The sequence below is a fragment of the Stegodyphus dumicola genome, chromosome 3 (genome assembly GCF_044657685.1).
Source record: "Stegodyphus dumicola isolate Sdum_Otavi_A_Nest chromosome 3, ASM4465768v1".
In the NCBI taxonomy this organism is placed as follows: Eukaryota; Metazoa; Arthropoda; class Arachnida; order Araneae; family Eresidae; genus Stegodyphus; species Stegodyphus dumicola.
In genome coordinates, this window is record NC_140770.1 from 23,015,107 (window position 1) to 23,032,926 (window position 17,820).

General features: G+C 34.7%; 1 protein-coding gene across 3 annotated transcripts in view; it reads left to right on the forward strand.

The window, feature by feature from the left end:
* Positions 1–17,820, forward strand: part of LOC118183464 (uncharacterized) — a 194,202-nt gene that overhangs the window by 142,365 nt on the left and 34,017 nt on the right. For all 3 annotated transcript variants that reach the window (XM_085812641.1, XM_085812644.1, XM_085812643.1), the window contains exons 4-8: positions 1,717–1,829; positions 7,777–7,844; positions 10,351–10,505; positions 12,011–12,256; positions 14,768–17,116. In XM_085812641.1, the coding sequence (XP_085668767.1) occupies positions 1,717–1,829; positions 7,777–7,844; positions 10,351–10,505; positions 12,011–12,256; positions 14,768–17,116 (2,931 nt within the window). The remainder of the gene's footprint in view (positions 1–1,716; positions 1,830–7,776; positions 7,845–10,350; positions 10,506–12,010; positions 12,257–14,767; positions 17,117–17,820) is intronic.

Here is a 17,820-nt window from a genome sequence, read left to right on the forward strand (position 1 = left end):
AGTCAGTCATTGAGCGAGTTTCTCAAAGTCTAGCGCCGAGTTGGTCGTCGAGTGCATCGAGACAGTCTTTTAGTGTATCGCATCATCGAGTTTTGTCTTAGACTGTGCTGAGCCGAGAGCTGTACTCTTGTGTATCGTCGAGTGCATCGCGAGTTGTAGCGTGGAGAATCTCCAGAGTATGTGGAGTTCCAAGAACGACCAAGCAGAGTCGGGAGCTGTACTTTAGTGCTTTGCCGTGAAGCTGTCTCTACCGTGATAGCCTGATAACCTGGAGGCTGTGTCGCTGATCGTGTCAGCGTGTTTGTAGTAGTTCATCGACGACTGTAAAAACGTGTTTGGGAGCTGTCCTGATTAGTACTAGCTAAATAAAGTGTGTTTCGATACTTCATGAAGTGTCGTCGTTATTCACTACAAATCCACACGAACCCCATACGAACGTGAAGAAAAGAAAATAACGTAACAATATTCATTTTTTTGCAGCTGAAGGAAAAGGAATAACAGATAGGGAACATTAGTGTGCTGTAAGATGGATCAGGACGATCAATCAAATTTTTCTTTAGTGTTGATCATTCAATAACTTTTTGAATGAGAATTCCCCAAAAAATCAAACTGCTGTCTGGACACCTGTGTCAGTCAATTTTGGGTTACCACCCTTTCTGAAGATCGGTATTTTGCTATAGCAGTCAGAACAGGCGCTGGGAATTTTTATCTACTGATACAATCTCTCTATAAGTCCTAAATTATGCCAACCTGTGCTTTCCTAAATTAAAAAATAATTGCAGCTTTAAATTCTGCTGACTCTTCAAAATTCTAAATATTTTGCCATTCCTAAATTTTGCTCTCATCACTTCCCTAAATTCCAAAACTTTTGCTGTTTATAAATTCTGCTGCTCTGTGATTGATTGCACCGGTTCTGGTAGCAGCTCTGACAGCCAAGCCATGTTGTTGTTACTGATCCTAACTGGTTAGCCATAAGGCTAGACCAGATACACGACTGTAAGCGCCATCAACATATCCAAAACAAAGGTAGATCTTTTCAGTAGGTCCTCTTTTACAAGCTCCAAACAGGTAAGAATATGTTCTGGAGTGAGATGATCAGTATTGCCTGTCCTACAGATGGGCTAAAACTTATTTCTCCAGTCAAATTTAAGGCATTTGAGGTGTCCATTTAGGAGCCTCATCAAAGTAGTATGCTGAGTACGATTATCCTCAAAAGCAATAGCATATCCCGGCTGCCTGCCAAACTACCAGTTATGAGCTGGAGGATAATGCCAGGAAAATACAGCAGTAGATTTAGCTCTTAAGCAAATCTTTCTTTCGTACACAAACATATTTTCTACCTTCATGCAATTTGGTGTTAATCAAAGCTTTTTTCCCCCCATTTTTGTTGATTTTACCATCACGAGCATTAGCTGTAGGAATCCACTCTTATTCCTTAAATATGGACTCAGTAGTCCAAGGTGGCGGCAGAAGTGTAAATTCTTCGTGCGAGTGTGCAATATGGTTTTATTTGTAGAAATAAATCAAATACAGTAGTTTATTATTATTAGTATTGGGTGTGCACCAAGTGCCAAAGGAACCCTGTTGTTAATATTTGAGACTAAGATATGTACTTGTATTTAAATATTATTATATAATAAAATAATGTATAATATATATATAGATAGATACATATATAAGCATACTTTTGTATTTAAATATCTTTTCTTTTCCCAGTTTTATCACTAAGTGGCAAATTTCGTGTGACTAATGGAGATGAGTTCTCTGATGCTCTTTTAAATGTCACATCACACCAGTTCCTAATTAAGACAGAAACCTACCAAACTATGGTAAGAATTTTACTCTTAATTGACACTTTTTTTTATCCACAACTATGTAGAGTTTTTTTCATACACTGTTAAATATAATCTTGTCTAATAACTGCTGTACTTAATAAAAAACTAAAATGTTTCCTACTTTTAAAACTATCTAATCTCCAGAGCACCGGTCTAACCTCTTACAATCAGGTTGGATCTAGCATAATTATATATTTTGAGCAAGCATTGCAGCTGAATATGCCATTAGGCCACAATAAATTACTATCTTTACTTTGTATTGCATTCTGCAATGAAATTTGAAGATTTTTTATTGCGAGAATATTCATTTGCTCTATTTTCTTTAATTTGGCTTAAATAACTTCATTCAGTAAAAATATTTAAAATTTCATAATATTAATATTAATGAAAGAAATTTAATTAGGTTTTATTAACTAAAATTTAATTAATTATTTTAAATCATGTATTTATTCTAATTTTTGTAAAACAATAAAATTGCTCATTAACATTTACTTTTCCTAATTAAATCACATATTATTTAATATACAGTCAAAAGTCGTTAATTCGGACACCCATAATTCGGAATGATCTATAATCCGGACCTCAAAACTAAAAACTTTCTGCGCATGCGCCGCGTTAACACATGCGCATAGGCGTTTACGCGTTACATTTGGCAAATTAGAAATGTTGATTTTTCCGATAATAATCCTATGTGTTATATCTGACTTCGAATCTAAAAGGTTCTGAAGAACACAAAAACCTTGTCTAAAACTTAAAGGTTTATTTAACTGGAACTTCAACACTGATGAAAACTTAACATCACAAACAAAAACTTAACATCTTGGGTGGAAAAACTTCAAAGTGCTTTAAAGTAACGGCTATGCCGGCACAGTGAAGAACACTTTCCTTTAAAAGACAGAATCCATATAGCCCTTTCGGCGTATATCTCCATTTCGCAGAATTCAGACATCCGCTCCTACGTGTTTTGGACTTAAACGGCCAGGCTGGAACTGGAATAGGACTGGATCAGGACCAGAACTGGACTGGAACAAGACGGGAACCGGAACAGGGCGGGAACCGGAATCTCTCATCCCCTGGCTTCTCCCCGGGCAGGTCTATTCTGGCTCGAACTAAAAGGAACTGCGGTGCCACTAAGGAAAGCACCTCCTTTTATTGCCGGCGGTTGCCGTTACTACAGGCGACTTATGCAAATATTTAACATCCTTCCACCTAAGGGAAAAAAAAGGAAAAAGAAAAAAAGTGAACTTTCACATCAAAGTAAAACAATGCCAAAAAGCCTTAATAGGCCAGTCTGTCCGGCGGAGTTACAGTTCTACCAGATCGTGTTACAGGCCTGACAGATTTATCATCTATGTTGAGTTTAAGTTCAGACAAAGAATCTTGTTTTTCATTCTGCAGCTTCACGGGTACATCATTTTGCGCTACCTCTAAAGGATACAGAGTTCGAACTGCTCTAAGCAAAATTCCATTTCGGGTCTTTGTTCTTGCAAGTCGATTTATTCCATCAGGTCCTGGAAGTAGTTCTATGACACGACCAAGTTGCCAAAAATGTCTTTTGTCACTACTACCGATCAAAACAATATCATCTAATTTAATAGTAACTTTCCTTTCAGCTCTTTTATGCGAAACCTTGAGAATCCCCAAATATTCTTTACGAAATCTATTTTTAAATGCTTCTCGTACAGTTTGAATATACTGAAATCTTCTTTGTAAATTACTTGATTTAATACCGTATTTTATATCCCGCAAACTACTAGTTCTAATTTCTTTTAAAAAGTCGGCAGGAGTTAAAGCTTTAAATTCAGGATCGGAAGGAATTACTGTCAACGGTCGGTCATTAAGAATCGCTTCACAGTCACACAGTATCGTGTACATTTCTTCATAATTTAAACAAGCATGTTTAAGAACTTTTTTAAGGACTTGCTTCATCATTCCGATCACACGTTCCCACCAACCACCCCACCATGGAGCACCAGGGGGAATAAATTTCCATGTTATCCGCTCATTGGCTGCCTGCCGATTAATTTGTTCAAAATCTATTAATTTAAATGCATTTGAAGCTCCTACAAAATTAGTTCCATTATCACTGTACACAGTTGTGGGTTTACCTCTTCGTGACACGAACCGATGAAAAGCCTGAAGAAACACTTCTGTAGATAGAGAAGTCAGCAACTCCAAATGGACCGCTCTATAAACGGCGCATGTAAAAACACAAATCCATGCCTTTTCTTTGTTTCTCAACAATAAAGGACCACAAAGGTCTATACCCGTTACTTGAAATACTGCTGAATCATTTACTCGCTCTATTGGCGGTGGGGCTGATATGTGGTCAACAGGTGCAGCAGAATATCTCTTGCAAGTAATGCATTTACTCAAAACAGAACGCACCGTTCTTCTGCCAGATAACAACCAAAACCTTTCCCTTAAGGTATTCAGTATATATTGTACGCCTGCATGTCCTTTCTTTTTATGTTCTTCCATAATTAAATTCCTAACTAATGGATGTTCTCCTGGTAATATTATAGGTGTTCTAAACTCTAACGTGTCATCTCTTCGAAACGCACCAGTTTTAATTCTTAGAATTCCCGCATCGTAAAATGGACTAAGAGTTCGTAAGCGTGCGTCTTCTATATCCTGAAACGATTCCGATTGAATCAAGCGAATAACAACCTTTTCTGCAAAATCAATTTCATCAACAGTGAGTTCACCTTTCCTTTTTTTCTTATTTCTGCAATTAAAGAAAAATCGTTGAATCCAACCAACAACTCTAACTGTTTTTCGATAGCTAGAAAATCGCTCACTCAAACTAAACCTTTCAGTAGACACTAGAGATGAAACCACTGCCTTTTTTTTCTCGCTGGCTATTTCCGCTTCATCAGTTATAAATTCGGCACTCGGCCAATTTTCTTGGGATTTTAAAAGCCAGCTCGGACCCTCCCACCATTTTGACAGGGAGAGTTGGCGAACTGAACACCCTCTACTTGGAATATCTGCAGGGTTAAGGTGACCAGGTATATGCCTCCAATCCTCCACACGTGTCAAAAGCCTTATTTCCTGTACTCTATTTTCTACAAATGTCCCCCATTGTTCTTCCCTTTTTATCCATGCAAGGACAGTAGTTGAATCTGTCCAGAAAAATATACTTCTGGCCTCGAAGTCTTTTAGAACGTCTGCAGCAAGACGAGATGCAATAGTTGCTGCTAACAATTCTAATCTTACAATAGTAGTTTCCTTTTTACCACAAGGGGAAACTCTAGACCTAGCCTGAAGCAACTAGACTTTAACTGATTCAGGTTCTTCTACACGAATAAAAACTACTGCCGCATACGCTGCTTGACTGGCGTCACAAAAAACATGGATTGAACACTGTTTTGGCTGATATCGTATCCACCTTGGAATTTTAATGTTTTTCAAAAGAAAAATGTCTTTTACCCATTTCAAAAATTTACTTTTAATTTCAGTGTTAACTTCTTCGTCCCATTTTACTTTTGTTTCCCATGTACGCTGTAATAACATCTTAGGTAATATAAGGACTGGACATGTTATACCGATGGGATCAAATACTTTATGGGCTGTTGCCAAAATACACTGTACCTGTCATTTTGTCAAAATTTCTGTGTTTTTTCACTTTTTGATACATCTGGTGAGTGAAATGGCTGAAAAGGACCCTAAATTAATTCTAGTAATTAATTATGGTCATTATCTTACTGAAAATTTGAAATTTTATTATGCCTCTGAGTAGCATTTTGAAAATGCCATATCACAGTCAAATTAGCTCTAATAATAATTAATAGTGATAGAATTTTTACCATTAAAGACTTATCATATGTGTATATTAAAAATTCACACTGTATGAGTGTCTTAGATACATGCATAGTCGCCATCCTGCTTCTACATGTTCATACAGAGATACAGAGAACAACATATCACCGAGGTTGATATGCTTCTCAGGAAATTTGCTCCCCCCCCTACACTAGTGAATGTTGTTGAAGACTGCATCTATCTAGGTTATAGTGCTATGAAATTTAGATGGCAACTGTCAGAAAATTTCTAGGTCTATGATATGCTAGGATAGTAGCATAAATGAAGTGAATTTGATAACATGCAGCATGGCAACAGGTTCACAAAGACAGCATGTGGTGCTTAATGGAAGACTTAAGCAACGCCCCATCCTGCACCAGCTTCCACAGGCTTTGTAATTGCAAAAATTCTTAATTATGCTAAAGAATCAGTATTAGATCAAAATGACATTAAGCATAAAATCTCATTTATCATCGGATTTTTATAACAAGTACAGAAATCTAGATGAATAACATTGACAGTATTTTAAAAAACGTTAGGAATATTGCATTTCTGTCCTCTGCTGCTAATTATTCATTAGTTTCTAAATGTGATGCAATTTTGTGATATCTAAATGAATCTACTTGTGATGGGACAGCAGCTTTGTTTGTCACTAACTGCAACATCCTCCACAAGCTCATACTTCATGCACTGCATATGCAATTTGTTGCACTGAAATCTCTGATAGTATTCCAACAATGTATTCTCAAGCAAATTAAGTGCAAAAAATATCTACGATATTACAATACATTCTCTGATCTCTAAATGCTACTTTTCTCAGTTCTAATCACTAGCACTAGACTCATCACACTTTGAAGTTCTTGCCAAGTCCTCTGCTGTGCTGAGGAAAGCCTATTACAGTACAAAGTCTGTAATCCGGACGTCCATAATACGGAATGATCTATATTCTGGACCTCAAAGCTACAAACTTTATGCGCATGTGAAAACGCATGTGCGTTTAATGTATAATGGACAGTATAAGCTAGGCTAAGATTATCTAAGGCATTTCAGTTAATGTTGCAGATTGCGCTGTTCCTTAATCTTCTAATTGGATCTGGCTTATTATTTTTTGCAGAATGTTAGAACAATTTTATAAAAATTAAGCTTGAACTTTCGATTTTGACAAAAAGAGTTTCCAATTCTGGAGCTGTCAAAGGATCTACAAAGTGAAAGCCTGTCTCGATGTCCATTAAACAAAAAAGTGGAATTGCTGCAAAAAATGGATAAAGACCTATCCGTCTCAGAATTATAGGATAAGTATGGCATTGGAAAGTCCAACTATATATGACACAAGAAAAAGGAATTTTTTCAATTTCTTGTGGAAGCATCTTAAACAACTTACATTGAAAGAAATGTTTAATAAAGTAAACAAATAAATATTAAGCTTTTTTTTTTCAAATTTTGATACTCTTTAGATCATAATTGTTCTTTATTTCATAAATTACGATTATATATTTCTAATTGTATAATTTCTGCATGCCCATCTTACCAGATTTAAATTGATTATCTATAATCCGGAAAACCCCCTAATCCGGAATCGCCGAAGCCCCAACTAGTCCGGATTATGGACTCTGTACTGTATAACATGTGCATACTAGTATCACTTTCAAATCAATGCAAATAAATGCTGTCCTGATTTATGCAAATTTTCCATTGTTCACATCGTTTTAAGTTTCAATGAAAATTAACATTTATCTGATAATTAAATTCAATCTGATATTTAAAAACTTTAATACATGAGCATACTGGAATGGAATTAAAGGAAGATTCATCAAATGAGAATTCGGACATGAAGGCTCTTATACAACATTTTGATTTGAATTTTGGTAAATTTATAAGAGTATACAGAGTTATGAAAATAATCCTTATGAGTAGTTTTCATTTATAAGATATATGAAATTAAATTACTGCATTACTAGTTCTAAAATTATATGCACCTGAGCATTTGCTTTTAATATACCGATTTTCAACTCAGAAACTTGTTTAAATTGTTCATAGTGTTATTTATAAGCAAATTTACTGTTAAAAACCTTTTAATATTGTCATGATGTTTGGTAAATACTTTTCTGAATTTTTAATCTTTTTGTTTTTCTTTTTTAAGGTAGAAAATGTCTTCTTATCTAGTTCCTTAGAGCCAGCATTTATTGCAGCTCGCATATATGCTTTTAGGTAAGACCTTTCAAGCAGTATGAACTATTTCACTTTTATCGTTTTGCTCTTATGTCATATTATTATGTACATCATTTCCAATTGCCGTGTAGTGCCGTATTCTCTGATGGTTTAAAAATATATTTACCACCTATTTATTGTCAATGTGAATTTTATTTTTCACTGAGGGCTACCTGAATGTCGATCCTCATTTCAAGGATGAATTCTGCCATTGCCTTGGGGCTCATGGCAGATTCCATCTATATTCCAATTTCTAGTTTCTGTACAAATCTAGACACCCAGGAATAAATGTCAATTGAGAGAAAAATATTTGGCAGTTAATGCGTTAAATGAGAAGATTAGGCCAGCACAAAAGAAAAATTTATGTCTTATTTTTTTATGAGATCTTGTTCTTTAAATCTTAGTTTTATTTTAATTAATAATAATATTTCACTGAAGGATTTATGGTTTTATTCTAATTAATAATAATATTTCACTAAAGGATTTATAATATTTGAATATATGATATCTGAATGCTTCTTGCCCCCATTTTAAGTGTAACAAAACGAGGTTTAGGAAATAAACTTGACCAGTTAATGGAGCAGTAGTTCTCATCTTTTTTTTTCTTATCTTCAGTTCTCTTATAATACTAAATAATTATTTATTTAGCAAAAACACTAAAATGAGCTCTCTTCCGATACACATACTAAAAAAGAGAAAAGCATGTCAGTATAACCTCATGAGTCACACAAACTGCAGTTTTAAATTATTGGTTTTTCTCATTTATAGAAAAGAAGCAACACTGTGTTTTAAAATACACTCATGTCCATAAATTAAGGATAATTCGGAGTCACGCGGAAATCGAACTCTTAAATAAATATATCACCTGTAAAATCACTACACCCATCTTCAAGAATGATATGCAAATTTCAGGAAGTAACCAGATGACACTGATGGTACGTCACAATGATGAGAGTGTAAGAGAGTGATATATAAGGAATACAGGCAAAGAATTAAAATTGTTCGCAGGTGCTTTATAAGCCTTTCAGTGCAATAACCGAATAGTTATGACACAAAGGACACATTTGGATGATTTTTTACGTGGTAGAATTATCGGCCGTCTGGAAGGTGGGCGTACTCAACTGGAAGTATCAGACGAACTTGGAGTTGTCCAGAGTGTCATCTCCAGCCTTTGGCAACGATTCCAAGATGATGGTAACGTGAGTAGACTTTACAGCACAGGTCGCCCCAGAGTTACACCGCCGAATGAGGACTGGTATTTGGCAGTTACTGCCAAAAGAAACAGGCGGAGCACAGCTTCAGACCTGTCTCGTTAGCTCTCTTCAGCCATTGGTACAAAAATTTCAAGGCAGACCGTGTACAGACGCTTAGGGCAGATTGGTCTATATGCTCGTAGACCTGTCAGATGCGTTCCACTTACTGCAACTCACTGTCGCCTGCGGTTAGCCTGGAGTAGAGAGCATGCATTGTGGATACCACAACAGTGGGCTTGTGTGATGTTTTTCGACTGGTCCAGGTTTAGCTTGCAGTCTGATTCTCGCCGGACTTTCATATGGAGAGCTCCAGGTACCCGTTACCACCAAGAAAACATCATTGAACGACACCGTTACGGTGGTGCAGGAGTGCTCGTTTGGGGTGGAATTATTCTGTGTTCCAGAACTGACCTGCATGTTCAAATTGGAACCATGACAAGCCAAATCTATCGTGACGTCATTCGGGAACAACACGTAGGTTTGTTTCGGGGTGTCATGGGCGCACAATTTGTGTTTATGGATGACAACACCCGTCCTCACCGTGCAAACATTAATAATAGCGAATGCCTTCAGTCGGAGGATATCACCCGTATGGACTGGGCAGCATTCTCACCAGACTTGAATCCAGTAGAGCACATGTGGGACATGCTTGGCTGACGAATAGCAGCCCATCAACCTCCTCCTTCATGTCTACCGGAACTTCGGAGAGCCTTGCTTTTTGAGTGGTGTAATATCCCCCAAGATCAGATCGATAATTTGATACTCAGCATGCCTAGGAGTTGTTACGGACTGTATTGCATCGTCTGGGAGACATGCAATGTATTAACAATCATACCAACCATGTAATATTGTTTTTCTGTAAATAGATTTTTTTTTTTTTTGTAATTTGCTCCAGGGAGAAAAAATCGCTAATTTTTTTAATAATATCAAACATATAGCGTATTTTTTGCTCTTTACCTTTTGTTTAATAAATAAGCTTTACAAATAAGTCAAATTTGTTTTGCTTCTAACTCTTCCTTTGCATTATCCTTAATTTATGGACATGAGTGTATTAAATTATTTGCTCTGGGGAAAAAAAGGAAAAAAAAGGAAAGGATTTTATTAGCCTTTTCAACTTTGAATTAAAAAAAAGGCCTGTTGCCAAATTAATAATAAAAAGATTTATTTAATTACATATTTTGTTTATTTGTTTGAGATTTAAAAATGAAATCACAGCATCAAGCACTGAATCTTTCACCTTTTTATTTTTGCAGGCCAGGTATGCTGGTTTTCTTCAGAGTATATTTAGACAGAAGGAAACTAAAACAAGATGATGCAAACACTATTGAAATTGTTAAGGATCTTATAAGAACGGATTCTCCTGCATTTGGAGCTCTCACGGTAGATCAAGAATCAGTAGAAGTTGATGGTGATTATGATTTACATATTTTTTACTTTATATAAAATGCTTTTGTTGATCACATTATTAATCTAATTTGTACCAAAATTATCTTTACAAACTTGAAGAAAAACAGAAACATTAAAAGGAACTATGTTCTACAATAGCGTAATAAGTAGATTATTTACCATATATTCCGGTGTATATCATGCTATTTAAATACAAAAAATAAGATAAAAATTTACAGGTGCACATAATATGCCAGATATAAAATTCCTGGACTTAAAAAGCAAGGAAAGGATAAGCATGAAAAAATTAGATTTTTCCATGTACTTAAAATGCTTCTTGTTTAAAAAAAAGTGACATACCTTATGAATAAAAAAATTTTCAATATTTGGATAACATTAGAAGATTGTCATATTAGTCTTCCGTTATATCTTATTATCACAATTTAAACTCTGACTATAATTATTATGCTGATCCGTAAAGAAATAATCATCTTCTGTTCCACATAGATCGTTAGATATACTACATTGTTTTAAATGACTTTGAATTATACAGTCAAACGTCGTTAATTCGGACACCCATGATCCGGAACGATCTATAATCCACTATAATCCGGACCTCAAAGCTACAAACTTTCTGCGCATGCGTCGCATGTGCGTAAGACCTTTATGGCTGCGAATATGCGTGTGCGCATGAATTGGAAGTTGACGCCGTGGCAGGCAATGAATTGGAAGTTGATCTGTCAGCACTATCCTTATCTTCAGGGCAGATGTTTTTATTTTATTTGGCTTATAATTCCTTACTAAATGTAGCATTTCATCTCAATGTACTCCATCTTTGATATGATTTAAATCAAATTCTTCGTCATTATAATTTGCTTCCGATAGTGACGAAAGTGACACAGAGGTTATTGAAAACGAAAAAATTTCGATTGACAACTTAGTCGGTATTCTCGACACAGCAATTATAGAACTTGAACAGCAGAACTTTGTAACTGAACAAGAAATCATGTCTGTTTATAGAATTAAAGAAAAAGTATTATCACATAAAACGAAGCAATTTAAACAACTTGCATTGAAAGAAATGTTTAATAAAGTAAACAAATAAATATTAAGCTTTTTTTTTGTAAATTTTGATACCCTTTAGATCATAATTCTTTATTTCATAAATTATGGTTTCATATTTTTAATTTTATGGTTTCTGCATGCCATCTTACCAGATTTAAACTAATGATCTATAATCCGGAAAAATCAATAACCCGGAATCGCCGAAGTCCCGATTAACGACTTTTGACTGTATCAGGATTAATGTCATTCCATACTTTTATTATCCACTCAAACACTGTTTCTGGACTGGCAAGATGCATTTGGTCTCCATTTGTAAATGTTTTTCACCTCCTTACATACACATATTCATTTAAAATTTTCTTTGAATGGCTTATTAAATTAAGTGGTAGTTACGCTGTATGATGAAAAGCTGAAAATAGTTAAACTTACATTTTTTTGAAAGATTTATTTCCCCTTTTTCAGAAAATGAAGAATGGCTTGCTGTGCCAGGTCTGGATTTACGTATTCCAAAAATGTCTACACCAGCATCTCAGCCCATTACTCCTCACCCTGATTCCAAACCTAGTTCTTCCACGAGAGCCACAGAATATCCAAGGAGACCAGTTCTTGCTACTAGGAAACCTAAGAAACCCCCCACTTCAACTCCATCTCCTGCTTTGACACCTTCATCCATTGATCCAGTGCCTGTCAAAGAGATATCTGGCACAGGTAAAAACTTCATATAAATTTTAAACTTTTATAAATAATAGCATCTTCATATAAAATGTAGATAAAATTCATTCATATTACTTCCTCCATAACAGAATTTATAAGGCAAATCTGTAGTCTGTTATACTTTGAAAAATCCTAGATGTAGTATACTTACATTGAATTTGATGTGATGTAGGATGTTTAAAATATTTGCTGCCAAGCATGTGCTGGTATGTAATATGGTGGTATCATCTAGTAATCGCATTCTAATGAATGGTGAGGTATGAGGTCATTTCATCTCATGTTAGTCAGCACTGTGTATTGTTTGCGTATAGTTGTATAGGCAATGTAGTAAATGCAGCAATTAGTTTTCCTTTTTTTTTTTTTTTCCATTTTTTTATGTAAATTTGTTTCAAGATTTTTCTTATTTTTGACAATTTTCTCATCCTAAATGAGCTAGTTGTAAGAACAAAAGACAGTTAACAGATAATTAACTTATTTCAGCCATACAACAAAAGTCAGCATTATATTTGCAAATTTATCGGGACTAGTTTTGATGGTGTGACTACTAAACCAGCCTCCTCAGCTGCCAAAGTGCAAATGAACGAGATAAAATATGGTAATAAGATAAAAATAGCTGGACAGGAGTTAAGCAATTGGCACCATCTTTTGGTGAAGGAAGAAAACTAAAACATAATTTTCTTTAAAGCTGAAGTTAAAGTTGGATTCAGGGCCCTTCCTAGCAGGGCTGCAGTGCGTAAAAGTACGCGGGCGGTGAAAATCGGGGGTGGCTGGACTCTCCGTGATACCATAACTAAATACTTTACACTCATTAAATTTATTGTAAGTACTTGACATATGTAAGTACTTTTTATACAGTTTGTCATATTCAAGTACTTAGTGACTTTGAAATAAATATTTTATTAATCACCGAGCATTTTTTTAACTTGGGGGCAGCAACCCTAGGAAAGTACACGGGCAGCCAGTGCCCTAGAAACGACCCTGAATGGATTGGAATTAGGGTTATTAGCCAGAAGATTAAATCATCTCTAGAAAATCTAATTCAATAATGGAATGTGTTTTTTTGAATAATTTTGGCTGCAGAAAAATGGAAAGTGTGATTTTTGGACCAGCAGTGCTGGGCTACAGAGGACGTCTGTGTTTCTTTTTTCTTAACATATACATCATGTTCAACACGAAATTTTAAGGTTCTCTTAATTTGACCAATGTAACCTGCAAATAGCTCAGAAATTCTTATCCGGAATGGGGTCCTCAAGTATGGAACTGGGAATTTTATTGATGAGAGAATAAACCAACCAAAAGTTAAATTTTTTGAAGGAGGAACAAAGTTTGTTTCTTGAAGGAAATTATGTTTTAGTTTTCTTGTTTCATCAATAGATGGTGCCAGTAGCTTAACTCCTGTCCACCCATTCTTATCTTATCTCATTCATTTGCACTTTGGCAGCTGAGGAAGTTGGTTCGTTAGTCAAGCCATCAAAATTAGTCCTGGAAAACTTGCAAATATAATGCTGACTTTTGTTGTTTGACTTCTAAAATAATCATTGTTGGCTGTGTTATTTTAAGCTAAATTAGTAAAGAATTTACAGAATTTTTGGAAGATGATTTATGAAACAGATGCATGAATGAATACAGTTCCTTGAATGAAGAAGAGTATTGGCTGACTGGAATGGAAGGCCTCTTTTTTATTTATGTACTTTTCTGGAATACATACAGTTTTCAGAATGAAACCTTTGCCAAAACAAGCCTGAAATACTCCGTCTTGAACTCAGACTTTGATACTCATTTGTTTGCTTCATAAGTTTACATATAAATATATATCTATAATGTAATTTATGAGGAAATTTTTCATGTTACATTACACAGAAAAATACAATTTCACATATAATTGCACTAAAACTAACTCTATGCAAAATTCATTACAATACTTACAAATATACTTCTGGTTGTTTTATTGGCCATCAAACAATTCTATTGGTCTTTAAGTTATATTAATTCATGAAGCTCTTTTTTTAACTATCTTTTGTATTCTTTCATATTGGATTTTTTGTATAAATTCTGTTGTCATATCTATTATATTAAATGTATCTTCTAGATAATTTTTATTTAATGATTTATCTCTCAAAGATTTATCAGAAAATGCAGTGATATATGTTAAATCATTAAATTGGGGTGAAGAAACTATTAAAACTGAAAGAGAGGACAGTCATAAAAATATATCTATTTTGCTGTTTCATTATTGCTCCAAAAATGTTTAAGTATTAATGCAACTCACTTATTATCTGATGATGAATAATGATGTGCAAGTAAGAAGTCTCACTAATAAAACAATTCTCTGGCCTGAGATGAAGGAATATGATTTTGCAGATTTTTCTTTAATTTTGAACAATTGGGTATGCAGAATAACGATGCATAAGCATTACAATTTTTAAAGGTCTATCTTCAATGAATTTGTGTTAAAATAGAATTTTCCTATCATTCCAGGGTAAAAATGTTTATAATATTTTACAGGTACTGGACATGTAGTTGCTGTTGGATCTGTTAATCCTGAAGAAGACTCTCATTTCAGTTATGGCCAATGGCGACCTGTACCTATTGAAGATTCGGTTTCTCCATCCTTTGGTGATCAACGGACACCTCCAGGAAGAGGATCTGTCAGGTTGCTTGATGAATCAAGTCCTTCTCAAGCCCAAAGACCTTTCAGGCCATCTTCTGGATCTAGTCCTTTGCATGTTGGTGTAGGTTCTGTCAAAGTTTTAGAAGACCCTTTATCCCATGTTGATCCTGCTCCTATTCCAGTACGAAACAGCAGACCACTTCGACCAATCATTTCAGATGCTCAGCGAGGAGAAGTTGCCTCATCAATTATGTCTTCAGTGTCGCTAGTAGTTAGACAGCCTAATAAAAAGAATCAAACTTCCACTTTGCCAGAAAGTGGGCGATTAGAGATGGCCAGGCCAATACAGAACAGAACTAAATATTCAGATACTGTACGATCTTCAGTTAATGATGATTCAGCATTTGTTAATAGGAATGATCATGCATCTTACAGATTTCTGGAAAAGATAGAATCTGCAGTTACAGAAACTACATATTCTACCGATAGCTCTGATTGGCTGGATGTATCCTCTACATTCAATGGTGATATTATTGGACTTGTTGAAGAAAAAAACATTCAAGATACCAATCTAGTACCATCAAATTTGCAGGATACAGAATTACATCAAGAAATACACAAATCCACAACTGTAAATATTAAAAGTGAAAAAAATTCTGAATCTCAAATTCCAATAGAAAATACCCATACAGAAACTACTCAAGGTCTTCTGATTACTCAAGAGTTAAAAGCGAATTTACCTAATAAAGAATTATTTGGTCTTTTTCCTGAATCAACATCATCTGAAGCAAACCCAGATGATGATTCATTTCCTAAAACAAACACTAGTGACACTAACTCCAGTTTCACAACATACAATGATGTATCATCAACAGTTGATTATTCAAGTGATCTAGCTGAATTAGATTTAAGCACTAATATAATGAATGATAAAGATGAACAAGAGATAAACATTCAAAGCCTAAAAAGTGACGTTGGTGTGAACAAAACATATCTTCTGAAATACACAACAATAAATAGCTACACTGCACCAACTGAAAATGTTGAGTTAATAGATGTACTACTACTTGATGACCTAGATTTCAGAAATGAAAGCATATCAAATACAGCAGTCAAAGACAACTTAAAGCCATTTTTTAATTCAACTGAAGAATCGGAAGATATTTCAATGGTAACGTCTACCATTTCACACATAACTAATAAATCTGGAAATGTTGCTAATGAGGCAAATGAAACTGATTCAATGATACCAGTAGACTTGAACAATTCACAGCAAATGCAGACTTTAAATGTTGCTGAAACAATTACTGAAAAGGAATATTCATATGATTCTAATGAAAATTTTGCTATTACTACAGAAGATATTTCTCTGTATATAAGTGAATTAAATATGACAGAAAAAGCTCCTTCACTTGTTACGCACTCTGCATCTGAGACAAAACTTCATACCATTAAGGACCTTGGTGAATCTTTAAATAATAATTTTAGCATTCATACATTAGAAGGTCATGGATTTCATAAAGCCCATTTTTCTCTAACTACAATGTCACCTGCCAATAATGCTGAGAAACATGATATGCCTACTTCTCAGTCTGCTGCTATTATTGGCATATCTACAGAAGAATCAACAACTATTCATCATAATTTTGTGAAATCATCTGATACTCCAGAAGGAGTTATTATCAATAAAGACGAAATAAATACATCAACACCAGGTCTCTCAAGTTTAGACAGTTTTAAATTAACATTAAATTCTGATTCTATTGATTCCAGTGCAGTATACACAGATGCTTCAGCTTATAGTAGTTTTGAAAATGTTGAAGATGCAAGTTTGTCAACTATTAACCACCAAACAGATGATGGAATCACTTTATTATCAGCTGTACAGAGTAATGAAACAAGTGGAAATATATCTACTGATACTTCTGAAAATGTGACATCAGGTGATTCATTGATTACAAATAGAAATGAAGATGGATTAAATGTTACAACCGTAATTCTGTCAGGAGTTCCAAAAATTGTTCCTCAATTTTCGGCTCTCCATTTTAACCCCAATGACATAGAATCAGATGATGGAGGCATAATCGAATTAGATGATGATTTAATGCATGAGCAGCAAACAACTCAAAGTGATCAAGATACCATCAAAGATAAAACTGAAATAATAAGACATATTACCACACTTGCTCCTACAACAGTTATGCCAGTGAGTCTTGGGAAGTACCCTGTCTTCATCTCAAAAAGTAAGTCATAACATATGTACTATTTTTATAGTAATGATCATTTTTGATGTAATATGAATAATGAAGTATGAAAATCTAAAATTTAGCAAGCAATAACAATAAAAAAGGAAGCAAAAAGACAAGTAAGCTAAGTAAAAATATTATGCAACTTGCAGGAAATAAATCATGACTATTTCAAAACAAGAATAAATGATGCATAAAGAAGAAAAGTGTCAAAAGAGTTAGTTTATTACTGATAAGTTTAGCTTATTTCACCTAAAAATAGACTGCATAAAGGGTAGTACATATTGTTACTTATTAAATTTAAACAATTACAGACAGATGGCTTGTAGAAACAGCAACATTATGAAACAACAACATACACATATCCATCAAATGCAGTGTATAATGTGTACAAACATCTGCACACCTTAAAAATAGCATCCTTTATGTATCCTCCTTCTGCTCAAATGCATTGTTTGAGGTGACGCAGAAAGACATTCATGATGTATCTCAGACACATAGCCATTAAATGCAATATATAACATGCACAAAACAAAACATTAGCACACCTTAAAAATAGCATCCTTTAATTATCCTCCTTCTGCCCAAATACATTGTTTGAGGTGATGCAGAAAGGCATTCCGTATTATGCATCTCAGTATGACCTGTGGAATAGCATGTGCTGAATGGCTGATGGCAGTCTTCAGTTGTATCTCCAAACA